This window comes from Mesoplodon bidens (assembly GCF_964165515.1).
Source record: "Mesoplodon bidens genome assembly, chromosome: 8".
NCBI classification, from domain to species: domain Eukaryota; kingdom Metazoa; phylum Chordata; class Mammalia; order Artiodactyla; family Ziphiidae; genus Mesoplodon; species Mesoplodon bidens.
The window spans coordinates 23,341,360-23,368,699 of record NC_138165.1 but is presented as its reverse complement, the minus strand read 5'-3'; the positions used below and the strand labels follow the sequence as shown (position 1 = coordinate 23,368,699).

General features: G+C 48.4%; 2 protein-coding genes across 4 annotated transcripts in view; both read left to right on the top strand.

Moving 5' to 3' along the window:
- Positions 1–5,656, top strand: part of HOXD3 (homeobox D3) — a 36,074-nt gene extending 30,418 nt beyond the window's left edge. For 2 of the 3 annotated variants that reach the window (XM_081242533.1, XM_081242535.1), the window contains exons 2-3: positions 785–1,408; positions 3,504–5,656. In XM_081242533.1, coding sequence (XP_081098659.1) covers positions 868–1,408; positions 3,504–4,261 — 1,299 coding nt within the window. In that variant the 5' untranslated portion in view covers positions 785–867 and the 3' untranslated portion in view covers positions 4,262–5,656. Of the gene's footprint in view, positions 1–130; positions 237–784; positions 1,409–3,503 lie in introns of all 3 variants that reach the window. The other variant, XM_081242534.1, reaches the window with a different exon arrangement.
- A 13,421-nt stretch (positions 5,657–19,077) lies between these two features.
- Positions 19,078–20,417, top strand: HOXD1 (homeobox D1; the record flags this gene model as incomplete). Its single annotated transcript, XM_081241840.1, has 2 exons — positions 19,078–19,723; positions 20,083–20,417. The coding sequence occupies 2 exons, from the start codon at positions 19,078–19,080 to the stop codon at positions 20,415–20,417; spliced, it is 981 nt and encodes a 326-aa protein (XP_081097966.1).
- Positions 20,418–27,340: the final 6,923 nt, after the last annotated feature.

Sequence of the window (27,340 nt, the reverse complement as noted above, 5' to 3'; positions counted from 1 at the left end):
GTATCAATTTAAAAGTAGTGGAGGACAAAGTTAAGCATCTAGAAAAATGTAGACCAAAGAGAAGAAACTTTTCTAGCCTCAAAATAAGTCTGGGAGTCTTTAAGTCCTCTTCTTGGCTTTTATCTCCTAGTAGATTTCACAGTGCTGACCCATGAGCTAACCGGGCAATTCTCACCCAGTCACTGGAGAGTGGACTATCTGCGTCTCCGTGAAGGATGCTGTGATTTTGAAACCAGGTGGGGGAGATACTTTTTTTGAGAGCTCTGGCTTTTCTGAGTGTTATAGGACTGTCTTTTGCCCATCAAAACCCTGGGATGATCTAATGAATGACTGATCCATTCATTCATTCACTCATTCAACAAGCATTTACTGCACTTACTACATGTGGTGCGCTGGGCTGGATGTTAGGAATACGCAGGTGAATAAGACACAGTCCCTTCCTGCAAAAAGCTCAAAGTCTAGTGGGAGAATCAGTCATTAAAATGCATCAGGCCATAAATGCTCTTCTATGTAGTTTCAAAGGCTAAATTGACAATCTTGGAGAAAGAAAATTGTATATGGAAAAAAAAAAGCCCCTTCCCTTGGATAAAGGAAACTCTTTTTTTGTGTTTATGAGAAATTCCTTCTGACTTTTCCAAGGGTTCAAATAAGTTGAACTTTATAAAATCTCAGATCCTCCTACTATTAAGTTGGTGGGAAGCAGAGAGCCTGGGCTAGTCCTTCTATACTGACTGGTCTTGCCAATGACAGTCCCTCTGGGGCCTCTCATTTTTCTTCTTTGCAGGTTGTCTGGAGCCTGGAGCTGCCCCAGCTCTCTCAGGATTTGGCAGACATTGGAGGTGGTGGTGAAGGAGACAGTGGTGGTCAATGTTATTTGAGCAGGGTCAGCAGGCCCCGGAGCTTCCTGAGTACACGATGCAGAAGGCTGCTTACTATGAAAGCCCAGGACTCTTCGGAGGCTATGGCTACAGCAAAGCTGCTGACACTTATGGCTATAGTGCCCCCCATCAGCCTTATCCACCCCCTGCTGCTGCCAACTCCCTGGACACTGATTACCCGGGCTCTGCCTGCTCCATCCAGAGCTCTGCACCTCTGCCAGCCCCAGCCCACAAGGGGGCTGAACTCAATGGAAGCTGCATGCGGCCTGGCACTGGGAACAGTCAGGGAGGTGGGGGTGGCAGCCAGCCTCCTGGTCTGAACTCAGAGCAGCAGCCACCACCACCCCCTCCTCCCCCACCAGCCCTGCCCCCATCCTCGCCCACCAACCCTGGAGGTGGAGTACCTGCCAAGAAGGCCAAGGGTGGGCCCACTGCTTCTGGCTCCTCGGCCACCATCAGCAAGCAGATCTTTCCCTGGATGAAAGAGTCCCGACAGAACTCCAAGCAGAAGAACAGCTGTGCCACTGCAGGTAGCTCTCTGAGGGGGCTCATGCCTGGGCTAAGTGCCCCAGACTGACCCCAAGAAACTAGCTCGCCTAGGAATTAAGAGGCTCAGGGCTGGAAGTGCAACTGTGGAGGCCATATGTGTAAACTCCTCATGCAGAAAAAAAGTTTTTTTTTTGGCTGTCCTGACCAAGGATTGCAGAGATTGAACCTGGGCCACGGCAGTGAAAGTGCCGAATCCTAACCACTAGACCACCAGGGAACTCCCTGTTCTTTCTTTTTAGTGTCTCTGATTGTGGTCATATCCTTACAGTGACAGGGTGCTCACGTCCATTCCAGGCTGCTGGCGTCATTGCTGGACATGTCTTATAGTTACTCATAGACAGCTCTTCCTTATACTGCCCTAATATCTGCTCTCCTGGGCTGCTGGTCATAACTCAACTCCTTCTTCCAGCCAACAGCTCTTCAAAACTTGAAGACAGATACTATGATCCAGGTGGCTGTATAGCCCATATCACATGATTCCCACTCGCTTAAATTAATAAGAACTAAAGTCTATGGAATGCTACGTTAAGAACCATGTTCAGTGCTTTACAAACATTGTCTAATTTCATTTTCCAAAGAACCCTTTGAGGTAGGTATATGATAAAACACCCATCAGGAAACTGTTAGAGATGATAAGTCACTTGCCCAAGATAACAAAACTACAAAATGGCACACCTGGGGAATTCTCTGGCAGTTCAGTGGTTAGGACTTCTCACTTTCACTGCCGAGGGCACAGGTTCAATCCCTGGTTGGGGAACTAAGAGCCTGCAAGCTGTGAGGCCTGGCCACCCCAACCCCCCCCCCCCGCCCAAACAATAAAAACAAGAACAAAAAACAAAACAAAAAACCCCAAATGACACACCGGAATCCAACGAGGGTCTGCAAAGAATAACCATGGGGCTCTACTTAGCCCACCCCAGGTCAGTTCTCCCCATCCCATTAAATCCCGAATGTGGAGGCACATATCCTAAGGGAAGAGGATGTACTCTGAAACAGGAGCAGCCTTGGGTTTTTCTCTCTGGAAAAGGAGACCCTGGAGTTGAGAATGTTTCCCGTAGGTCCATTTAGGGGGTGTGGAAGAAGACAGGTAGGGCCAGGAGCTCTGAGGCCTTCTCTGTGCTCAGCCTGTTTGGTTCCTGAACTTTTCTGGCCTTGTGTTCTCTGAGGTACTTTCTCTTCAGGTAGATGAACTTGCTCCCAGCCCCAGGGCTAGCTTGAGGCCTGGGATGTAGTTAGCTTGTAGTCCGCTCTCTGGTTTGCCTGCTGCTCTCTGGGCTGCTGCTCCTAGGGGGGAAGTGTCTTCAAGTCTTTAAGCTCTTTCTCCTCCTGCCCCTCCTTCTCAGTTGCACACCCAGGCCCTCCCTCCCAGGAGAAATCCATTTGTCTTCCCAGGGAGGGAGTGGACAATCTGCTGAGAGGTGGCAGGGGTGGTGGAAACCAGGGCTGAGGCTGCTGCTCCTAGCATTGCAGTATTCAAAATATGCCCAGCCTGGTCTTGGATCCTCTAAAACTCTGGGGCTGTATTTTTATGGTTTGTCACCTCCCTGCATTTGGGTATTGAGCTCATGGGTGCAGCTGAGCTGGAGTGAGGTGCCAGGATCTCCACCCTCATTCGGTGCTTGGGGTGCTTTGCCCAGGAGCCAGACTCTGAGCAAGGCAGTTTGGGGCTGCCTCCAACCGCACCCCCCCCCCCCGCAACCCACTTCCCAGCTGTATGTTCAAAGAAGTCTGGCCCTGCTTTGACACGGGGAAGGGCTTAGCAGCTGCTACTAGTCTCTCATTAAACTCCTCCTCAGCCTCTGGGACGAGATGATGGGCTAGGCTGAAGGGGAGGGGGTGGGCAGAATGAGTTGGCCTTCAGAAGGCGGATGGGAGTTTCAGGTGCCACTGATAGGTAGGCCTGGGGCCTTTGAGTTCTTGGAATCTCACCTCTCAAACGCCCCTCCCCCGCTCCAGCCGTGATTAAGGTCGGGGCGGGGGGGAGGAAGAGGAAGGAGCCTGGGAAGCACCTCTCTCCGGCCCAGGGTGTCCCCACCTCTCCCGCTCAGCGTACCCTCTCTCTCCCTCCTTGCCCAGGAGAGAGCTGCGAGGACAAGAGCCCACCGGGCCCAGCGTCCAAGCGGGTGCGCACGGCGTACACAAGTGCACAGCTGGTGGAGCTGGAGAAGGAATTCCACTTCAACCGCTACTTGTGCCGGCCACGCCGCGTGGAGATGGCCAACCTGCTGAACCTCACCGAGCGGCAGATCAAGATCTGGTTCCAGAACCGGCGCATGAAGTACAAGAAGGACCAGAAGGCCAAGGGTATCTTGCACTCGCCGGCCGGTCAGTCCCCGGAGCGCAGCCCGCCGCTCGGCGGCGCCGCGGGCCACGTGGCCTACTCGGGCCAGCTGCCACCCGTGCCCGGCTTGGCCTACGACGCGCCTTCGCCGCCCGCCTTCGCCAAATCTCAGCCCAACATGTACGGCCTGGCTGCCTACACGGCGCCGCTCAGCAGCTGCCTGCCGCAGCAGAAGCGCTACGCGGCGCCCGAATTCGAGCCCCACCCCATGGCGAGCAACGGCGGCGGCTTCGCCAGCGCCAACCTGCAGGGCAGCCCGGTGTACGTGGGCGGCAACTTCGTCGACTCCATGGCTCCCGCATCCGGGCCTGTCTTCAACCTGGGCCACCTCTCGCACCCATCTTCAGCCAGCGTGGACTACAGCTGCGCCGCGCAGATTCCCGGCAATCACCACCACGGACCGTGTGACCCTCATCCCACCTACACAGATCTCTCGGCCCACCACTCGTCTCAGGGACGCCTGCCCGAGGCCCCCAAACTGACGCATCTGTAGCGGCGGCCACCGGCCCGAACTCGCGGAGCGATTACCTCTTTTGCTTGGGTGGCGGGGGTGGCGGGCGGGGCCCGCGGGGCAGCTCGGTGACCCCTCCCTCGCTCTGGCCCGGTCGCTGCCTTCCGGTCTCGGGCCAACAGCGGCCGAGGCGCAGGCGTCTGGGCCTCCTCTCCAGGCTCGCCCTGCTTTGGGTGACTCGCCAAGGATTCTCCTCTGTAAGCCTGACAGTGCCACATAACTGCGGACCGAGGGACTCTAATCTGGTAATGGTGTCCCGAAGGTAAGTCTGAGATCCATCGGCGGCGCGCCCTGCAGAGGGTCCAGAACCCGGAGAGTCCGGGCATGGCCCGCGTCTAGTTTAGTTGCGGAGACCTTAATTTATATGCTTCTTCCCGTCCCGTAAGGATTGCATCGGACTCAACGATCTGTATTTATTATTTGAAGCGAGTCATTTCGTTTTCCTGATTATTTATCCTCGTCTTAATGTATTTATGTGTATATCTGTAGAATTCTCCAGCCGAGCTTAGGAACGCGCTCCCAGGCCACGGGGGCCACATTTCACCTCTTTAGTCCCCTTGGTCTGAACTAGTTGAGAGAGTAGTTTTGAACAGTTGTAACCGTGGCTGGTGTGTGTAGTTGATGTAAAGGATTAAGACCGCAAATTGTCCTTCACGGGTAGAGTCAGGCGGCCCCATGGCGTGGCACGACACCCGTTATTCTCTTCCCAATAGCCACAGCCCTCACCACTCGACACAGTTTATTGATTTCAAATTGTCTGGTACTATTTGAACAAATATTTAGAATAAAAAATTTCTCAGTCTGAAGTGTATCTGTGTTAATCACGCACACTTGCAAGTAGATCACTGTACCTTTATCTTGCGCACAATCCCGGTGGAAGGCCCCCCCCCAGTAGGCTGACCCTTTGAAATATTTTTTCCACTTATTTGGAATCCAGTACACAAGTTGGTTCTGGGGATAGATACTTGATTACCTTCCAGCTATTGACTTTAGGTTGTGTGTGTGTGTGTGGGGGGAATATTTGAGGATGCAAACCTAGAAATGTTCTGTGTGGGATGATCTGGGTAGGGTGTTTCACTGCTGCCTGTTTTGCTGTTTCTATCGCCCTCTTTCTAGACACAAATCCACTTTTTTAGATTGCACTTACATTGGGGAGGCCAGAGCTCACTTTTCTGCGCTAAGTAGTAAAAAATGAACTTTGAAAGAAAACTGACAATCAAAGACACAAGAGAAGTCATAAGAACTGAGCTATGAAAAAGCTAAGATGCAGAAAAAGAAATAATCATTTGAAGCCATGCACCTAAGCTTTTTCTCTAGGAAATTGTCATGATTTTTTCCTTATAGAAGTCAGTAGTTCATTTCTCAAGAAGACAAACGTTCCCCGTGATGTAAAGTAATAAAAGTTTCATTAATGGAACATAACAAGTATAAACACTTTGTTCACTCCTGCTTCTTTGTACAAAATGGGCAAAATGTCTTCGAGGATATATAACCATTTTGTAAATATTAGTGTGGTTTTAGCTGGGGAGCACTACTTACACCCGCTTCTCTAGAAGGAGGCACTCGGAGAACGCCTTCAGATAAGGTTCAATTCTTTTGTATTTCAGCAAAGTGGGCCCACGCATCTCTATTTGGTTTGACAAATAATGCAACTCCTACTACATCCCCGACGACACGAGGTGACATTCCTATTGTGTGGAAATAATTTAACTTCTAATCTTCTGGTGGAACAACAATCGTTTCTATTTGGATGTTTGTGTTTCGCTAAATAGTGATGGCTGAAAATAATATTTAGTTTCCTTGTTCCTCTGTGCTGTTTTTAAAATGGCATGTTAGATTGGGGGTGGGAGGGGATTATCCTTTTTGCTAAATTTCACTTCATCCGAGCAGGTTTAAAGTATACATGTTGTAGAAGTGTATCAACAGAATAAATGACTTCAATTGAAGGGATATTTTACCCACTTTCAAGGCTTAAAATTGTTTTTCTGTGAAATTTGCATCCATAGGCAGAATTTCTAATTGTCTTGTAAGAAATTATTTTTTAAAGCTATTAGGGAAATCAAAGAAGAGCTTGCTGCCTTGCAGGGATTACAACAACCCTTCTTAACTGGCTAAATATTAAACAGATGAATTGTCAGGCTGTTTAGATTCAGCCCGGTTTTCCCTCATCTCCTCTTCCCACCATAAATAATAATAAAAATACATAATGCATCATGGCTCCAGGCGTTTTCCAGCGCGGTGTGTTACCGCAGGAGTATCTGCTGAGCCTGCGGGTGTCTGCAAGGCCCCAAGTGTCATCTGGGGCTTAGCGTTTCATGGATTAGATTTTAAACGGTGTCTAGCCCGGCTGACATAGCCTCCTCTCACACTCGGGCTGAAAGAAGCGCGGGGTTGGGGGCCCCCTCTTCAGGCAGCCGCAGCCGCCCCTCGCTAGTGGGGTGGGAGTTCTCTTGGGACAAACCTGCGGTCCTCTCTCACCTCTGGAGAAAGGTTCCCCGAGGCTTCTGAGAGCCGCTCGGATGGATCCGTTCCTGCCACTGGCGTGAGCGTCGCCACACTCGGTGGCTCCCGGCGCGAGTGCGGGCGGCGGCGAGTCTGGGGAGGGCGCTTCCCGCGCGGCCGCCGGCCAGGGCGAGAGCGGGGGCCCGCGCACGGCCATTTAAAACTTCATAAATTATAAACAAGCCGCCTTGGCCTTCGCCATAAATTCTGCTGCTTTTGAGCCTGCAATTAGTGTTAGGAAGCACCGGAGTCTAAACACAACCAAACACCCTCTGAAGGGCTCCAATGCCCGAGGTTGCAAACCTTTATTTCCCAGTGCCACCCCCTCCGCACCCCGAGGTTTGCACACAGTCGCCTCCTCCCCCGCCACCACCGGCGGTAGACACCCGGCTGGCTTCCCGCTCTGCGAGGGAAGGTCACAATAGCTGCTCTATCGGCGAAGGCGCCCGCCTCCTCCCTCCCGGGTCTCGGAAAAGCAGATAAAGAAGCGTGGGGGAGGGGAGCCCTGGGCCCGGCATGGCGCTCCGGGTCCAGGCCTCTCCTTCTCCCGGAGCGGACTGCAGCGGGAAGGGGCAAGTTTGCAGCGGAAGGAAACCGCCATCCCAGACCGAGGCTTCTTCCCGGGCGCGGCGCGCGGGGGGCCGTGGGGAGCTCACCACGGCCTCGAGGCTGCTGGCCCCTCGCTACCTGGCGCTGGGTCCAGGGCACCCGGAGCAGCGGGTCTTCCGGGAGCGGCGGCGCCATTGTGCGCGCGGCTTCCCACGGGCCCCGCGGCGGGGAGGCCGCACAAAGGCGGCGCGGGGGCCGACACCGGCAGGTGGTGAGGGGCCGGCCTCTCTCCGGGCCTTGGGCTCGAGGAGGCATTACCTCGTCTGCGCAAGGGGAGGAAATGGCTCTCTGGCTGTGGCCGTGGCCAGCTCTGCCTTTGTCCTACAGAGACCGCTTTGAGGGAGGTGGGATCAGGGAGTTTGTGGGGGAGTCTCCTGGGACCTGAAGAAAGGGCTCGGGGCCTCAAGCCCAGGGCCACGTATGGGGGGTGGCGGTCATTCGGGAGCCCCCAGTTGCTCCGTCGAGACAGTCAAACGTGAATTAAAGCAGCGCTGAGGTGAGGTAGCTGGAATGGCCAGCTGCAAAATGGGAGGTGGGGTGGGAAAAGATTTCGGCCGAGGGAGAGCCTGCCTTGGCTACGAGGAGAAACTCAGGACCCAGCCTGGAGTGGAGTCAGAAGACCCAACTGAGCTAGCCAGGGGGGTGGGGAAGTTGCCGAGGAAAGGCCTGAAGAGTAGTCCTGGCCCCTGGAAAGGTGGCAAGGAAGGGCGACTACACATTCTACCTCCTGGCTTTCAGACCTCAGCCTTATCCAGCGACCTGACAGAGAAGAATCCGCCTCTGATGGAATCATTAAGTTAACCCTCCATCTGTACTTTGTTCAGGCGTTCAGATGAGAGAGGGAGACAATACAGAGCAAGTGCTTTCCCCTTGGAGCAACCCAAGCCTAGTCCCTATCAGAGACACATCAGCCAAATTAGTTTCCCAGGCCCTGGAGGCTGCTAACCTTGCTGAAAAGGAGTTTTTGAATTTCTGTCTGTAAGGAGTATTAAAAAAAATAGTGATTAACTATACTAGCTACTCGTCCCTTCTCCCTCCCCCATTCTGTACCAGCCAACTGACCCTTGAGTGAAGTGATCTTCTCAGCCAGCAGGCTTGGGAGCCTAGGCTCCCCATCTGTTGAGGTTTTTCATTAGGAAGGGTGAAGAGGATGTGTGTGGGTGTATGTTTGAATAACAAAGAAGAAACCCAACATTCTAATAAAAAGTGTTTCTCTGCTTGACCTGGGGGAGCCAGAAGCTTGTTTACACCATGAATATTCAAGGGACAGCCACAGGCCCGTTTTGACTTTATCCTGAGAATTAGTTGAAACTTCCTCCTCTAGTCAAGAACGGGTCAATCCCAGTTGGATCCAGGAAGGTCCTCTTCATCTGGCAACTCTTGGCCTCACTCTGCTCCTTCTTTCAGAAACTGTAAGAAAAGAATAGGGTGAACAGAAGTTTATATTAAATAAAAATTAAAAGAGAGACAGAAGTCTCCAGTCCCCACAGGCCTATAGCCTGATTACTTCAGGACACTGCAACTTCCCAGAGAGGGGCTTAGCTATGGCCTGGGTGAGGGGACCCATCCCTAGACACTTTGGGCACAGGGAGCTGAGACTGAGTTCCCAGCCACACCCTCATCACCTCTGACGATGGCTCACGTAGACCTCTCTTGCAGAAGGCCTGGATGGCGAGAACAAAGGGTAGATGAATCCTCTGCACTTACTGCACTGGTGATACTGGTGGTGGAGAGGATCATCACAGAGGATGAAGTCTGAGTGATCATAGCTCCCTTGTGTTCTACTCCAGCTACAAATGCCCTTATTTTCGGGGCTCAAAGTGGGTTCCCAATGGATTTTTATACCTGGCCCAAAGCCCATGCCTAAACACTTGGCTCAGGTCTCATACTCACCTTGGCAAGTTAGGAAAGTACAAAGACAATTCAAAGACCCACTTTCAGGCCCGGTCCAGCCTGAAGCACAGTGAACAAAAGGTTTCCATACATGCAAGAAGAACCAAGGTAAATAAATGCATGTTCAGTCATTTGCAGTAGCAGAAGCAGGTGAAGGGTCCCCAGGAGATCAGCATGGTGGGAGATAGGACGGAAGTCTTCTTGTCCCAGGACTTGTGGCAAAATATCTCGACTGGTTCCTATATCTAGTCTGGATCATTTTTATGGAAGAATAAGAACTGGAAAACCATTAGAATAGGATTTTAACATTAGTAAGAGCGCAAGGAGGAGATCTTAATTTAAATGAGGATGCAGGGAGAACCCCGATACAAATGCAGTGTTTTTGCTGGGGAAGTGGGGCTAAAACCGGGCCAAGAGGACCTGTTGGACCAGGGCCTTTTTGAAGCAGCGAAGAGTGTCCCTGACTTATGAGGAGACAGGGAGAAGGTCTTTTGATGGCTCTATTGTTCAGAGCGCTGCCTTACAAATACCACATCCCTCCCAACCTCCACGAGGGCCCAAGGGCCGAGGGAGCGGGAAACTGGGTCGGTTGGGCTGAGCTCCAGGCAGTGGCAGAGCCACGACTGACCTCCCTCACCCGCGTCTCCGAACCTCTTGGGGAAACAACGATGCCATCTCCGCCGCCGGCAGAAAACACACAAAGAAGGCCCCCACCCATCCTCGAACCCGGGGACACACTGGGGAGGGGGCTGGCGTGGACCCCGAGTTCGAGCACCTCCCACCCCCGCGGGGAACAATAGCCGCCGCCTCCCCGGGGCGGCGGGGCGGTCGCGCTGCACAAAGGCCAGCTTGGCCCGCGCCTTGTGACGCACGCTCGATCCGGTCTCCCGGAGGCGGCGCGGCGCGGCGCGGCGGGCGGGTGGGTGTTCCTGATCCACCTGGAACACTTTCCGAGAGACAAACGGTGAGTTGATCACCCAACCGGCTGGCGACCGCGTCCCCCCGGCCCGCGGGGAGGCCGGGGGAGGGGCGGGGGTGAAGGCCTGCTCTGCGTGTGTGTCTAGGGTGGGGGCGGGAGAGGTTAGTCCTATTAAGAGTTCATCAATCACCGGTGTGCACTTTTCGCTCGACAGCGGTCCCTCCTACTTCGGAGCAAGTCCGGGCCAGCTGGGATCCGACCAGAAACCGCAAGCGGAGGAGACGCAGGCACGCAGGCTGAGCGCTAACGGAGGGCGCGACCCGCCGCCACGCGCTCCGCCGCGCGAGGCCCGAGGGCACCGCGGCCGCCCGCCAGCCCAGCTCGCGGAGCACGCAGGGCGCGCAGGCCCCCCAACTGCCCGGCCCCAACGCCGCCCAGCCCCGGCCCCCCCGCACCTCCCGCCCCCCCCCCCACTGACCCCCTTCAACGCTGCTGTCCCCCCAGAAAGGGACAAATCCATCTCTGAGGGCAGGACAAGAAAAATCTCAATGGGTCGGAAGGTTCTTGCATACACTTTTATTTAAGAGTTTTATACACGATGTCCCGAGGGATCAGAATTAGGGGAGACGCTGAACTAGTTTCGTTCTCTCATTCACCTGCAGGACTATTTGCGTGGGAGGAAGCAGGATGAGACCCCTATTGAACTTGGAACTAAACTTGAATGCCATGTAAAGTAACCATAAAGATACACTTAGAACACTAACCACAATGATACGTCTCTTCTCTCTTTTATGGTGTGAGGGAAGGATTGGAGTATTTCTACTTTGGCTCTTTTGGGTTCATTTTCGAAGCACCATGAAGGAGGAGACTACAAGCGGTGGGGGCGGGGCGGGGGCAGGCTTTAAGTCTTACAGCTGTTCACAGCAGGAAGGCCTGGATGAGCGGGTAGCCCGGGCCTTGTGCCCCCTCTTGAGCGGTACCTGTTGTTCTCTCTGTAATAAGTTCTAAGAGAGTTCTGGGCTACCCTCTCTTTAACCTTTGTTCTAAGTGACAACAGGTGAGAAGTTTCTCAAGTTAATGTGTTTGCCTCAGCCCATAGGAAAGAGCCCCTGAAGGATAGAAAGTCCCAGATTTCTCCCCCTCCCCTCAGCCCTCTTCTCTCTCACCGTCCTCTTGGGTGGAAAAAACGTGCTCTGGAGAAATGGTCTACTGCCATTTTCCTAGAAAGATACAAACTGAAGCATTAAGCCTTGCGCAGGGTCCTGAACTTCTCAAGCAATTAAAATACTGGACCTCTTGTCCTTGGTTCAGAGTCCTCTCCCTTCACCAATAGCTACTGAACAGCTCCTACGTGCACTGTGCTGGGCTCTGGGATACAAAATTGATGTGTGCGCCCTTCCATCTACTGGGAGAAGAAAAAGAATCCTAAGACAGTGTGACAGATGCTATAACATAGGTGTGGCCGAAATGTTCCTGGAATAAAGGAGCCACTAACAGTATCGTAGTGTCAAAAAAGTCTTCTCAGAAGTGGCGAATTTGGGTCCCTGAAGTACAGGAGTTTTTTTTAGGCCCAGGAAGGAGGGACATACCAGATGGAAAGAGCAGCACATAGGAAAGCAGGGAGGGAAGAAAGGGCAAGGTGTGGACCTGGAACAAGGAGAGGAGCTGGAGCGGGGCATCTGGCTGGACAGAGAGGTTGTGTAAGGGCCATGGAAAGGCGTCTGGACTTAATGTGTAGGCAAGGGAGAGCCACTGAAGGTTTTAAGCTGGGACATGTGGTTACCTATTATCTATATTTGGAAAGCTGACTCTTGGGGGTACTGTGTCTGAGGGGACAAAGGAGAGACAGAAAGCAAGAAGAACAAAGGAGGAGGTTGCTGCCATCATCAAGCCTAGAGAGGAAGAAACTTAATACGGATGAAGAGGAGAGCATTTAGGAGGAAGAATTCACAGGACTTGGTGATCAATCAGATCAGTGAAAGAGGAGTTGTGGTTATTAATCCCTAGGTTTCGATTCTGATGCCTGAGGGGGTAGTCAGGTCATCCACCAAAACGAACAGTGGAGGGGGAAGAGAAGACTCCATAGGGGAGTTCAGGTTTAGGTCTCTGTACATTTGTTTCTGCTTTGCTAACTGATACACTGTGTGACCCTAAGAAATTCACTGAATCTTTCTGGCCTTCAGTTACATCATCAATGAAACAGTCAATAAAGACATCTACCTTGTAAGTTTATCATAGAGCGCATGTGTGCATGTGTGTGTGCACTCCCACACTTAGGTGTTATCTTTACCAGGTCCAAGTTAGTGTCCTATATAATGCTAAAACCTAGGGAAAACGTCCTCTTACCCACACCATGATGATCAATACTTAGATCCGGGGTGGCCAGTGAGAAATGTAAGTCTCAGGGAAATTAAAAACAACACCCTACTGCTTCCCAGATATTGAATCCAACCTAATGCTTAGGGCTAGGTCAGATCAGATTGCTAATCAGAGTCCCTCAGCTTCCAGAGGGTACTCTCCAGGGGAACATGCAGAAATGTGGTCTTCGTATCTGACCACTAAAGGAGAGGCCTCTTAGCAGATGTCTGAAAGCTTCTGTGCTTTTTTTATACCATGTGTCTTTCAGGGAATGCTCTTTGAACCTCCCTAGGCTTCCTTGTGGCACAGTGCAGTACAGGAAAGAGTGCTGAACATCTGACTTTGGCCATTTACATTGGATGTGACTACAGGAAATTGTTTATCTTTTTTCTATGTCAGTATTAGCATTTGTAAAATAAAATTATAATAGGATCAAATACGATAAGGAAGAATGACATTTTTGGAGATGCTATAAGGGTAAGTAAAAGGTATTATTTTTCACTGATCAGATTGGCAAAAAAAAAAAAAAACTTAATATCCCACTGACTTGTCAAAGGTGTGGGGAAACACGAATTCTCATATGTTGCTGGTAGAAGTATAAATTGATTCACTTCTAAAGAGATCAATTTAGCAATATATATCAAAATTGCCAGTGCACATACATTAGACTAAGTAATTTCATGTCTAGGAATTTTTCCAATAGGCAAAAATTTGAACATGTGTTTCTAATACCAAAATGAAAATAAATAAATGCCCATTAATAAGGGACTGGCTAAATAAATTGTGGTAGATGCATACAGTAGAACAGCATAAAATTGTAAAAATAAAGTATAGACAGTTCTGTATGAAATGATCTTCAAGATATAATAGGGGGAAAAGCATAGTGCAGAAGAGTCTTGTAATATGTTATCATTTGTGGAAAAATGCAGGGAGATGTATCTATAACCAAATATATATCTGTCTATAACTGTAAAGGTATAAAGTATTTCTGGAAAGATACACTCATAAAAGTGGTGAAGAAACTCGTAAAATTGTTGTCTATGTGAAGGGGAACTAGATGGCTGGGGACAGGGGTGGGAGAAAGGCTTTCACTGCATATCCTTTTGTACCCTTTGAATCTTGAACCATGTAAATTCAAACTTGATACCCATTATAAAGGAGCAAAAAAAAAAAAAAAGATCAGTATAATTGACCTGGGTGTACCTATGTGTGTTCACACATGTCCTTATTTGTACTTGCCTAGCCAGCTACATTAATCTAGGGACACCTCTTGTTTTGCCTCCAGGGCCCTGATGCTGATCAAGCTGAACAGGAAATGAGGGGATCCTTTACCGTTGCTTGGTGGAGGGTGTGAGGACCCGGGCTCAGTTCTGCCCTTTCTCAAAGGAGCAGCTCAAGGTGGGGCCTCAGAAGTCTGGGGCACAGGTTTAGCAAACAAATGGCAAAGGGAGGGCTGCAGGCCTCCCAGTCAGCCCCACTGGCTGTGTGGTGTCCTTGCTCAGCGTGGAGGCCACCACTGTGCACAGGACGGGCTGCCTGACTCCGTCCTCTGTGCACACTGTGGGGATTCAGGAGACCCAAGTTCGTTCCCTCATCTTTTGAAGGATGGCTTTGTCTTTTAAAGTCTGAGTAAATAAAGTAACTTCCCCACTAAAATAAGGGGTCTGATGTCGCCTATCTCTAAGAGATCTCCTAGCATTGACATCTTATGCTGCTAAAGGTCAATCTCTAGCCAGACTAAGAGTTACACCTTAGGCCAAGGGATGGTTGGCCCCCTCTGGAGCCTGAGGGCTCAAGTGCTCATTCCAGGCAATCTGGGAGACATGGAAGGAAATGAGAGTTGGCGCCTCTCTCTTGAGACCCCCATTCCTACTCCTTCCTTCTTCCCATTGCCTCAGAGTCACTCAGCTTTCTCTGAAGGGATTGGGAGAGACAAATCCCTTTCTTTCACTTCCTACCCCACTGGCATTCTCAAAGCCAAGTTAGGGAAGTGGCAAGAAGTAAGCTGGGTCTCTTCAAAGCACTATTTTGTCAGCAAAACTTGAGATATTCCTACTGACTACCTTTTAAGGATATTTTCTGGAACTTCAGCCCAGCCAGACTTAAGTTTGACCTTGACATTGACCTCTCCGCCCCTACTACCCAACAGGCTTCTGGACACTTTTCAGGTATAATCCTGCTCCATTTAGCCATGAACTCTCACCTTGCTGGTCAAGAATCACCCCTCTCCCCACACTGCCCCCCACCCCCACTCCTAAAGCAGAAATTTTCAAAGTGTGGTTCCGAAGAACACTGCTTTAGAATCACCCAACAGGCTTATTAAAAAGAAAGACTCCTGAGCCAGACCTATTAGATTAGAAGCTCAGTGGGGATACAGGGGAGGCTGAGGAACCTGCACATTTAAACAAGCTTCTCTGGTGATTCCTACCCACCTGGAGTGGTGCCGGGAGCCAATAATCTAGGGATATCCTTTAGCCAATATTGGTCATGGTGAAGACACACCATTCTGTCCATTTTTATTTCTGCCTAACAAACGTTTCTTTTTTTTCCCTTTGAATTTTATTTATTTTATACAGCAGGTTCTTATTAGTTATCTATTTTATACATATTAGCATATATATGTCAATCCGAGTCTGCCAATTCATCCCCCCCTCCCCGCTTTCCCCTCTTGGTGTCCATATGCCAACAAACGTTTCTCGAATGCCTCCTGTGTGCCAGGCACGGGCTTGATCCACAAGTCTTTCACAAAACTCTAGGGAAAGGCACAGCACACTAAACTGTTTTCTTCAGGGAGGGTCACGTTATCAGACTTCGGACAGGTTTTGAATTCCTGTCTTTAGGATCCCGTTCATCCCTACCTCTACCTTAGGATAGAAGGATGCTGCAGAGAGCTGCAAATCTTGCTTAAGAGAAAAGAACCCTCCTTTTTATCCCAACAAGCAAGAGCCTTTCTGTCCTTTGGGGCTGTGGAGCCAAGAGTTTGCATGTGCTCAAGCATCTCCAAGGGATAACACAGTGGGGCTTGTGGAGAGGGATTGTAAGAGGCTTCTTAGGAACAACTGTAAACACACAGAAGACCAGACTGCCACCCTCCATCACTTCTCTCTGCAGAAAAGAAGACTGTTGTTTGACTGGGAGAGAAAGGTAGTCCTGGGGGGTGGTTAGGGGGTGACTGCTGTGGTGAGTAGGATGGGACAGATTTCAAAGCATTCCTACATCAAACACAACCTGGCAATCAGGCCCCTAGGCTGTCACCTCCTGCTGAGAAGTCACAGCACCAAGACCCAGCAGGGTAAGTGACCCTCAAGAATCCACGACTCGAACAAGCAATAAAATCAGTAAGACATTTCTTCCATACTCTGTGAACTTCTAGGAGACAAACTTTAAAGTTACTAAAAATATCCTATATACGTATCTTTATACACACAGTTGCCCCAATAATATCTTCCAACATCTCCTTAGAAAATTATAGATGCAAATTTTCCTAGAGTAGATTTATAGTATAGCTAACATGTGCCAGAAATGAATCCCTTGTGCCTTTGGTTTGAGAATATCTTTTTTCTCAGCCTAACCTTCCCCTAACAAAAAAGTTCTTACACAGTAGGTCCTTGGCAAATGTTTATTGAATCTGAGTCTGAGATGAGCAGAGTCTGGACTTTCATCCTGAGCAAGTCAAGAACCAGTCCAGGAGTGGAGATGGCCACTCTGAGCCCCAAGGTGTAGCATATGCCAAAGGCTGGGAGATGAAAGGGAGTAGAGAGAAGGAGGAACAACAGAATGTAGCTCTCTGCCTGCAGTTATCAGGGAACTGCTACCGGGTCTAAACACATACTGAACACCCCATCCACCCACCCTCAACCACAGTTGTTAAAATAGCACGATTTTTAAAATCTAATTTTTAGATTATTAATTTTAGATGTCCCTTTCAGGACATTCTCTTCTCTCAGCAAAAGCTCAACCTCCAAAATTTCTCTTTGGGGAAATAGTGTGTACAGCTCACTGGTGCACCAAAGTCAATGCACAACTGTGACATGAAGGACCCAACCTTTGTTCCAAATGCTTAGCATTAAAAACCTGGTCTTTGTTGCAATGAAGGTTGCCAAGGCACCTAGGCTGCCTGTTTTTCCTGAAACCTTAGAGAAAAGGCCTTTAACTTGCTACGTTTTGGTCAGATTTGCCAAACAATCAGGCTGGATTTCCTGTCCTACATCTGGGTTGCAGCCAGCTGGTGTCTTTCTCCAGAGACGTTTACAAGGCCACCCTTCCTTCTTGACCCCTTGGGGCCTCTGGACCTAGAAGCTGTGATCAGATGAGAACCATTTGAGAGCGGGTCTTATAGTTTTGAGACAAGAGTGTGAGAGCTGAGACATTATGCTGGTAAAAACTGGTAAAAATTAAAGTCTAGCCAGTGGGGGGATGAGGGGACATTGTGAACTCAGCAGCATCTGACCTGCTGATACTTTTGCATTAAGGGCACAGAAGGAGGACAGTGAAGAAATGCATCTATATTTGATGCCTGAGCTAGCTCTGCAGAGCTCTATCATTTCCCAACCAAGGTGCTAGAGAAGAGCCTTTTTCTCTTTTTAAAAACTATTCAAAAAAAAAAAACTATTTAGGACCTTTGTTGTGTGACTGGCTACAGGAGATAACTGAAGTAGCAATATCAAATTTGAAGGGCTATTTTCCAGCCCAGGATTTTATTTCCCAATTAAATCCAAGAACTTCAGCAGTGCAGGAATCCTAGACCTCTTTAGCTTTGTGCTCATTCCTAGGCATCTACCCTCTACCTACCCTCTCCCCTCCAGGCTCAACCCTCCCCCATCCTGGCTCAACTTCAGCCTCAACACTGGTAACACTTTTGGTGTGGCTCTGTTTATTCACAAGTTCACATCCCTGTAAGGAACTGGCTCCCTGGACTGTAAAAGCTCCTATTTTCCAGACTTCCTCAGAGTGGAATTTTAGGCAAGGGCTTAATCGCTCTTTCATGACAAGTGGATCAGTAAAACAATAATAAAACCTCGGTCACCATAACTGAGAGGCTGTAATAGATCAAGTCCTCAAGGGCACTTGAATAAGCCAAAAGTAGACTCTTTATTCACACAGAGTTTTAGGAAACCACCCTCTTTCATTACCGCTGTGTGTAAATAACATTTATTTATTTAATTTGTTATTTGTCCTAGAGCCCAAAAGAGGGAAACATTTAAAAAAATGCTCAAGGAAGTTGGAAGGTTTATCAACGTAAAGCTTGTCTTTGTAACCCTTCCACTTTTCATTTCCCGTGCCAATTGCACTTTTATTTCCCGTCTCTCTACACTCAGTAAACAAAACCATATTATCAAGGGAAAGACGTGAGCCCATTAACATTGTGAGACCTCAGATTTCACTCGCAAGAGACGACGCAGCACTTATCTGATGGAACAGAAGCTTTAATTGCTTCGAGGTACAAGGCTCTCCAAACCTCTGAGGTCTGACCGGTCCCTGGGAAGCCTTTGCGCCCTGAAGCCAAAGCGCCTTGGAGAAACCGTGCGCAGCAACGGTGCGTGTGCCAACTTCCCAAGGAGCAGCACAACGAGCGTTCCACTTCAAGGGCAGATTATTTTACAACCTAGTCAGAGGGGGAGAGTCTGCTAAACGTCCCACAGGCAGAAACTTTCTTCTGTCCAAATCAAACCGCTGGACTCCAATACTCGCCCTTATCATGCCGCCACAAATGAAAGCAGTTGAAGAAGTTGCGAAGTAACGTGAAAAATCTAGCTTAAAAGTGAAGAGTTTGTGCCGCCCCAGCTACACAGCACCTACAGCATAAAATTTAGTCCCCAGAGTCGGGGGGAGAGGGAAAAGAGGGAAAATTAAACGTCTACTCCAGGTTTAGGAGAGAGATTAGGAGGAGTGCCAAGAACACTGAAAGCGCTTAAGGGCTCAGAGAGAAAGGGAAGAGGAATAACTTTACCTTCCCAGGAGGAGGCTAGGAGCGGTCCCCGAGGGCCTTTTAACACTTTCCACACCGCGGCGCCCACCCTTCACACCCGAGAGACTAGCCACCCACGATGCAGAAGAACGAGCTCTCACCCTCTCCACCCTCTTGTCCTCAACCGGGCGGCCAGTCCTGCCTTTCTGCCCCCACCTGGTCCAATACCTGTCCGGGAAGCAGGCGTCCCGCGCTCTCGCCCCGCCCTTCCCCAGGCAGCCCCAGGGCAGGGCGCCTCTCCGCCGGGCCGGGGTAGGGCGCTGGGCGGCGGCCACCCGCCGGTTGGCAAAGTTGGCGGCCGGGCAGGCGCGTGCAGCGGCGCGCCAGTCGGGACCCAGGCCGTGCTGAGACGGCGCCCATTGGCCGGCCAGCGCCACGTGGCCACCCCGCCCCTATATTAGGCCTCTATTTACCCCCCCGGCTGGCTTGCCATGGCTCGGCAAGGGCAGATCGGCTAGAGAGGGAAGGCGGAGCGGCGCCGACCGCGGCGGTCCTGCGGGCCCCGCACCTGGGCGCGGCCGGCGCGCTCAGGTGGGGTGGACCGGAACCATGAGTTCCTACCTGGACTACGTGTCGTGCGGCAGAGGCAGGGGCGGCGGCGACGTGCTGAGCTTTGCGCCCAAGTTCTGCCGCGCCGACGCTCGGCCAGTGGTCCTGCAGCCCGCCTTCCCCATAGGCAGAGGCGACGGCGCCTTCGTGAGCTGCCTGCCCCTGGCCGCGGCCCGAGCGGCGCCCTCGCCCCCGGCCGCTCCGGCGCAGCCTCCCGCGCCGCCCCCGGCCGCGCCCGCGTACGCGCCGTGCCCCCTGGAGGGAACCTACGAGCAGGGCATGGCACCTGCCGCGGCTGGGGGCGCGGACTACGGTCTTCCGGGGCCCGGGCCCCCGTACGACTTCCCGTGCGCGCTCGGGCGGCCGGCCGACGACGGCGGGGCGCACGTCCACTACGCCACCTCGGCCGTCTTCTCGGGCGGCGGCTCCTTCCTCCTCAGCAGCCAGGTGGACTACGCGGCCTTCGGCGAGCCCGCCCCCTTCCCGGCGTGTCTCAAAGAGCCAGCCGACGGCCACTCCGGGGCCTTCCAGACCGCGTCCGCCGCCCCCGGCGTCTACCCCAAGTCTGCGTCCCCTTCCTCCGGCCTCCCCGCCGCCTTCAGCACGTTCGAGTGGATGAAAGTGAAGAGGAACGCCCCGAAAAAAAGTAAGTGCTTGGGTCTTGGACGGACGGACGCCACTGGGGTTGGGGACGGAGCCTGCCTCGCGGAATTGCGCCGGGGGCGTGCTGTAGCTGCCCCTCTGGACGGCGGTTTGGGTTTTATGGGGGAAACGCGGTCCGAGGCATCATTAAAGCAGGCGAATTCCATTTGAGCGTGCCCCGAGTGCCAGGCGTTGAGAAAATTGCGGGAAGGAGCACTCGGTGAAGCTTTTCTCCTGGCACAACTGTGTTCGGAGACCCAAGAGGGCCGCTTAGTGACTTTGATTCTGATGTGGCCCCAAAGCTCTCCCGAGCCTCGTCTCCGCGTCCTCTCGCCCCGCTGATTCCCTGTCTTTACGTTGCAGGCAAATTTGCCAAGTATGGAGCCGCCAACTCGTCCAGCGCGATCCGCACGAATTTCAGCACTAAGCAACTAACAGAACTAGAGAAGGAGTTTCATTTCAATAAGTACTTAACTCGGGCCCGACGAATCGAGATAGCCAACTCACTGCAGCTGAATGACACCCAAGTCAAAATCTGGTTCCAGAACCGCAGGATGAAACAGAAGAAAAGGGAACGAGAAGGGCTTCTGTCCCTGGCCACCACCGTGACTTCCCTCCAACTTCCCCTCTCAGGAACGAGCCCCACCAAGTCTGGCAAGAACCTGGGGAGCCCTTCTCAGGCCCAAGAACCTTCATGAGGTTTAGTCACGAGGCTGAGGAACTGTGGCCTGTAGAACTTACAGGCCACCCCACCCCTATCTGGACTTATTAGCTCAGTTTGGGATGGAGGTGGGCAGGGCAGAAATAATAAGAGGTTTCACTTGGGAGAGGAAGTATCCTGGTGGCTTCTGAGTTCGGAGCTGTGGGTATACAGATGTTAATTTGAAGTCTCTAAAGCCACTGATCTGTGTATGAATTGTGTCTTATCAGGGAAAAGGAGCCCAGCCGCCCGCCCAGCCCTGCTGCTATGTTGCCTAACTTAGTCATGTGCAATTCTCGGTGCAGAGTGGCGGAGCATTCCTTGCTGAGCTCTACCAACACCTTGATGTGCTCAGAAGAGCATCTCCCCAAAGTTTTATCCGGTTTTAATTTAAAAGACAAGACTACATGTATTCAGCTTCTAGAGATGACCAAAGCTAGTTATAGTTAGGGCCTCCTTGATGTATAAGCTGCTTCAGCAATGATCTTCACGTTTGCACTACAGGTTTTGTTGGTTTGTTTTCTTTAAAAAGCAGTTTCTACCTCTCTATGTGCCTGAGTGAAGATACAATCGCTGTTTAGTTAGTAGCTGAACAAATCCACAGGGTGGGTAAAGATCCTGAACTATACCTTGACACCAGTTACTCAAACTTGAATGTAAATATATACAGTATGTATATTTTTTAAGAGGTTTGCTTGCAGTGAACTCATATATGACATTTAATGTCATAGCATGTAAAGGGTTTGAACTTTTTTTTGTAATAAAAATAACAGAATGTACTACCTTCTGCTTTTCCTTACACTCTTATGTTTTGATTATCTTTCTTTAAAGCTGATTCAGTTTCTTCTGTTTGGAATTTCTTGATGCAGCTATGGGAATTTGTTAGGCTGATAACTTTAAAAAACAACACTTCTTAAAGGCTGTGTATGTGAACTAGTTAGGGACGATTACCTGAGCCGTTTAAGGGAGAAAAAAACCTACTCTGCCCAATATCCAAGTAATTATGGAAGTATTTCCTTACCTTAAGTGCCCTAGTTTTATGGTGAGTATGTAGACTGCACATTAAGTGTAGATGTCCACTGCGGGAATGTTGTATAGCCAAGGAGACACTGCAGAGAGATCTCCTTGTCTTTTTCTCTCCTGCTCTCACAAAAGGAAGAGGAAAGACAACTTGAAGACTTTGTTAGTTGGTTAGTGTTCTGAGAAAGGTAGCTGCACATCAAAAAATCTCAATGGCTGAGTTCCCATTTCCAAAGTCAAGAATTGCAAAGGAGGATGGGAGAGGCCAGTAGTCGCAGCTTTCCACTTCCTGTAACCCGGACTGTCTAACCTTGTAAGAGCACAGAGGTGCCTTTCTGTTTTTTAAAAAAATGATATATTTTCAAATGAATTCTTTGGAAGAAGTACAGGCAGAAAATTTGAAAGTTGGCAAGAAAGTATGTGATAAAAAACTTCTAGCCTTATTTCCATCCAGCCCCCCAGTTCCCATCCCTGAAGGCAACTGTGGTTGAGCAGGCTTTTATGTAACCTTACACAAATATGATTTGAAAAACTGTGGTGTTAATACGCAAAATCATGTGGCTACTTGGGACAATTGTTGGGGGAGAGGGCAGGTCATTTCCCTCACTTTATAGATAGCTAAAGCTCTATCTTTAAATTCTCTGTGTAGTTCAGCTGAAAGGCTTAAAGGCCCAAACTAATCCAGCTAAGAGCTTCAGCTCTCCTGTTCGCTGAATTTCTAGATTCTAGTGTAGTACTTCAACCCGATAATTCAGAAGTTTAATAATTGTGGAGGAATACTTTCCCTATAAAACAGTCGTGATTGTCTTAGAAGATTGAAGTTACACTTAAACTCTTGTCCATTGCACCCACAGTTGAATGGATTTGAAGAAATAAAATTATCAGCTCTAACAAACTCAGCTGATTAGGGGGGAAAGATACCATTTAAAAAGCAGATCTGTCAACATTATTCTTATGTTTCACCATCTGCCCTTCACTAACTTGATGCTAATCGGGTCTTGTTTGAGACACCAGCTCCCCCTCTGAGCTCTGTAGCCATTTGAAAGGACTTGTTAAGGAGTTGTGATCTGCTTGCTCACAGCTACCTCTGGGCTTACCCTGCAGTGGTCTTTGACAAGACAATGTTTCTTTTTTGATAAGCATTCAAAAGTGCACCTAAACAAAAAAATACCAACACGCTTGGTCATTTCCTTAACCTACCACCCTTTTCTCTGAGAAAATAAAGCTTTTCCTTTTGAAGATACTACTAGCACTTAGCCCTGATGGATGTCTTCCCTGATGAAGGTGGCTATTTTGTCATACGTATAATGCTGTTCTGTGAATCAGGCCAATATTAGCTATTTTTTGACCAACCCCAGGGATCTTTAAAAGCTTTCTTAATGCATATCGCTCTACAGCTATATTCAGTATTAGGGAGAGCCCTGGCTGGAGATTGGGACGAACTAGGTGACCTCTGGAGGTCCCTTCCAGCAATGAAAATGTTACAGAAACAACTCAATGACTTCTGCCAATTTTATTTTAGGCCTATCATTGGAAGAAAGAGTTCAGTTCTGAGAAAGCAAATGCAGCCCCTAGGATTACGGTGATACTGTATTTATACAGGAAAAGTGGATATTTGACATTATTAAATACATCTCAGCATTGGAGATAACCTGGCCCATGTGGATGTTTGTAGAACATTCCCCTTCCCATTATTCAGAGCCTTGTGTTATTTTGAGTCAGATCTTCGATGAAGTATGATGGTTACTACACAAATTGTGAAATTGCTAAAACAATCCATCCCATTTCTATTTTATAAGATTTTTGAACTAAATATGCTAATTTACCCTCTAGCAACCCGCTACAAGAATGAATACACAGTGGACAGCTCTATCTGTTATATAATTAACTATTCAATGTTCCTTTGTCTTCACAGAATGACCATGTGTCTATTTTTCTGGATTCAGGATAGCTGGGAGTGAGGACGAAGAAATAAAGCATTTAATAACATAAAAAATTTTTCATTACTGTTCCTGACTACTGCAAACAAAGGACTTGCTGATGTAAAAACCAAAAGCAATGTCACCTAGATCCTCAAAAGATTAATTGTATGTGATTTATTCTGCCTCAATCTTACATAAGGTGAGGCCCAAGACCAGAAGAGGTTATGTATGATTATCATGTCATCAGAAAGGAGGAACAGGCTCAGGAGAGTTGCATTAACTCCGAAGTTCTTAATTGTTTCTTATGGCCAAACAAATGCTCTGTATTTGCTGAATAGTGAATTTGAAAACATCAGGACCTAATCAAGTTCTAAGAGATGTTTAGCTTGACCACAGACCTCTCAGCGAGAAAAATACCCATTGCTAAAACTTTATTTGTGGTTTTAAAGTGAAACCATACTGGACATATCTCACAAATAATGATAAATCTCCATCTAAATAGAAATCAAGATTTTCATGGCTTTGAACTCTATAGCATATTTCCGGGGCCTGAACATGCAACAAATATACAAAATAGTTCTATTTAACATCTCACTTGTAACTGCCTCTGAAGTTATACTTGCTCTGCAGAGATATAATTTCAATAGAAACTGTTTAATTCAAGCCAAATGGAAAGAAATTCTAAATATTGGTATGAAAGTAATGTCTATTATTTAGATTGTAAAGTTTTAAACACTATGTCTTCTATTTCTAATAGTCTTATTGGTATATTTAATAACTATAAAGAACAGCCAAAGAGTGGTCCTTTGGACTTGTAGTAGCTAATAAAGCAGGTCACTGACATCTTCGAGGCATTTCTAGAGGGCTCTAGACTATTTAGCACATCCCATTCTTAGGGGTTTTGTGCAGCCTAAACTACAATTTGAGGGAAACTCTTTAAGGAAAAAAAACCCCTCAAAATCATAAATACAAAATTGCTAGGGCACCTCCCTAGACCCGGTAGGGCCCAGGTTAGTGAAGTTTAAGTTTCTCTGGGTTCATCTCTGTCCCTTCCTGAAATGGTTGCTCTATTCCCACTACCCAGCCATTGCCTGTAAGATGATATCAGTAATTGCTTTTCTCTGACATCTCGGAGCCAGAATTACTGTTTACTCCTCTTCAAGTGTATCACATAGTAGGTAACGTGGACAATGGCAGACTGGGGCTCTGTTCCGCTCTCTGAGCATCTCAACCCCACTCTGTTCTTCTGGACTGCGGGCTGGATGAACTACTTCACTGCTTTGGAGTGGGAGCTGTGTCTCATCCTGGAAGTCCTTTTCTGGTGTGTTTCCTTCTCAATGATACAAAGAGAAGAGAATTGTAGAGCTAAAGATGACACAGCTGCACTGCTGACTTCTAGGCATTTCCTGGAAGGGTGAAATCACTGAGGCTGAGGAAAAGGGCTGGGAAAATAAGAACACTGTTCTTAAGGGAGGGGACCTGGATTTTAGCAGTAGTTGTATTTTCGGATTAAATGGGAAAATAACTTCCCTGGTCTCGGTTTCTCCTATAAAACAAAGGGGGTTGGTCTGGATGATCATTACGTTTCCTTATCATCTTAGTATCCTTCCATAATCCTTTACTCTGCTGGTTATTACTGAAAAGTTTATTTAACTATAATGTAGCTCTGTAAGATTAGCATCAACAAGAGGCGGTTTTTGAAGTAATATCCGAGTCTTTGATAAGTTAACCTATGGAGCTTTAGAATGTGTGTGTGGTGTGTGTGAACTGGGTGATGTTTCTCATGGGTCTTGATGCACAAAAAAGTTAACAATGAACGTTGCTGATAGCCCCCTCCCCTGAAGTTACCACTTTGCTCTGAACAGATAAATTAGGGTCTACTTTTAAATGGGTGTCAGCGCTTTACCTTCAGATTCTCAATTTCCTTGTTCTTAAGTCCATATTTCAAGCTTTCAGAATAAAGAATTTTGAATTTGTCTTCTTTGAAGATATGTGGGACTCCAAAGTAAATGCTTTGTTCTGTTGAAGACAAGAGATATGGATAACCAACTCACTCATGCTTTCTATTAGTCATGAAGTTCTGCCTATTTTTCCTTCATGGGCTCCATCATCATTCATCTGTGCAGTGGATGCCTTCCTTGTCTCCTTGCCTTCAGTCTCCTTGGCCAATCCATTTTAAAGCCACTTCTTCACCATGTTGTTCCACTGTTGTTTTTTAAAAATATTTATTTATTTATTTAGGCTGCACTGGGTCTCAGTTGCGGCATGTGGACTCTTAGTTGTGGCATGCATGCGGGATCTACTTCCCTGACCAGGGATCGAACTTGGGCCCCCTGCATTGGAAGCATGGAGTCTTACCCACTGGACCATCCTGTTGTTCCACTTTTAAATTCTTGGTAGCTCCTGGTTGGTTGTCAGTGGGAGAAACTCAAATGTCTTTAGCCTGAGACTCAAGTCCCCCAACATCTGTTTTCATCCATGTTAATCTCATACCATTGCCTGACATAAAAACTTAACCCCAGGTAGTGTGATCTGTTCATTCTTTCCCCAAGGCAATTTATGCTTTTCTGCCTCTGAACCACTTCTCATGATATTCCTCTCTTGTAATTTTCTCCCACCTTCTCTTTGCCTATCCTACGTCATCCTTTATGGCACAGCTCAAATCCTATCACCTCTGTAAAATCTTTTTGCATCATCCAAGTTTAAAGTGAGCTCCTCTGGGCTTCTGTAGCATTTATTGTTTGTATGACTTGTTCAGCACTGACAATCTCCTGCCGTTTTATGAGACCTTCTCTCTCGTTCACTTTCTCTTTCCTTCTCCCGCTTCCTCCCTGCCACTGTCTCCCTCTTCCCCCACCCTCATTAGTTCTCTCTCTATACTATTTGCTGAAAGTTGAATGCAGTTTTAGTAGATGAAGCATTCAGTGCTACTTGTTAAGTGCCTCTTCTACCAGGTGAAGAACACTATAACCACTTATTTGCTAAGTACTCTTTATATTTTATTATTTACTGTAGACGACAAGCTACTCTTGACCACAGGATAAAATACCAATAGCAGGCTAACAGGTGAAGGAGGGAGAACTATAGACTTCTTTCATTGTGCCTCGAGGCGCATTCTTTTGATTGAATACATTGTAAACTAACGAAGAGTGTGAATGTTGTCTAAAACGATCCCTTTAATCCTTTCAGACTATAATTTATAATGCACTTTGGTTGTTGTTTGAGGCTTTCTAATATAGTGTGTTAATTACTTGCTACAGTCACTTGAGGACCTTATGGGAGCAGAACCTTTAGAGGAGGATTGGTGAAACCAAACAAGGTCTAGTGTGGAGTTTATTAAGAAAGGTCTGGAAACAATTAAATGTAGTGGTTACAAGAGTGGTGGCAGATAGGCTTGGGAGCAAATGCCGGGACAGATGACTCAGTAACACTTAGCTTCTACGTTCCTCCCTTAAGAATGGCAATAATAACGGGACTTCCCTGGCAGTCCAGTGGTTAAAACTCCAGGCTTCCACTGTAAGGGGCATGCGTTCGATCCCTGGTGGGGGAACAAAGATTGTGAATGCCGCGCAGCGCAGCCTAAGAAAACCCCAAAGTAACCATAGAAATAAAACAAGAATAAATAAAATAAAATAAAAAGCTTCTGCACAGCAAAAGGAACAATGAACAAAATGAAAAAGAAAAAAGAAAGAAAAAAAGAATGGGAATGATAACGTCCTTACTTCATTGACTTTTGGAGATGAACAGAGATAATACATGCAGACTGCTTAGCACAATGTCTGATGTTTAATAAGCAGTCACTAATTACTAATACAGAATGGATTATGAGAGTTGTAATAGGCAGCCAGAACGAAAAGATGCAGGCTAAGGGAGAGAAATAATTTCGATATACAACAAATATTTATTGAGCTCCTGGGTGCCAGGCACAGAATATTAACAACCAGAATTGAAGAGATATTGAGAAGAAAACAAGAATTGC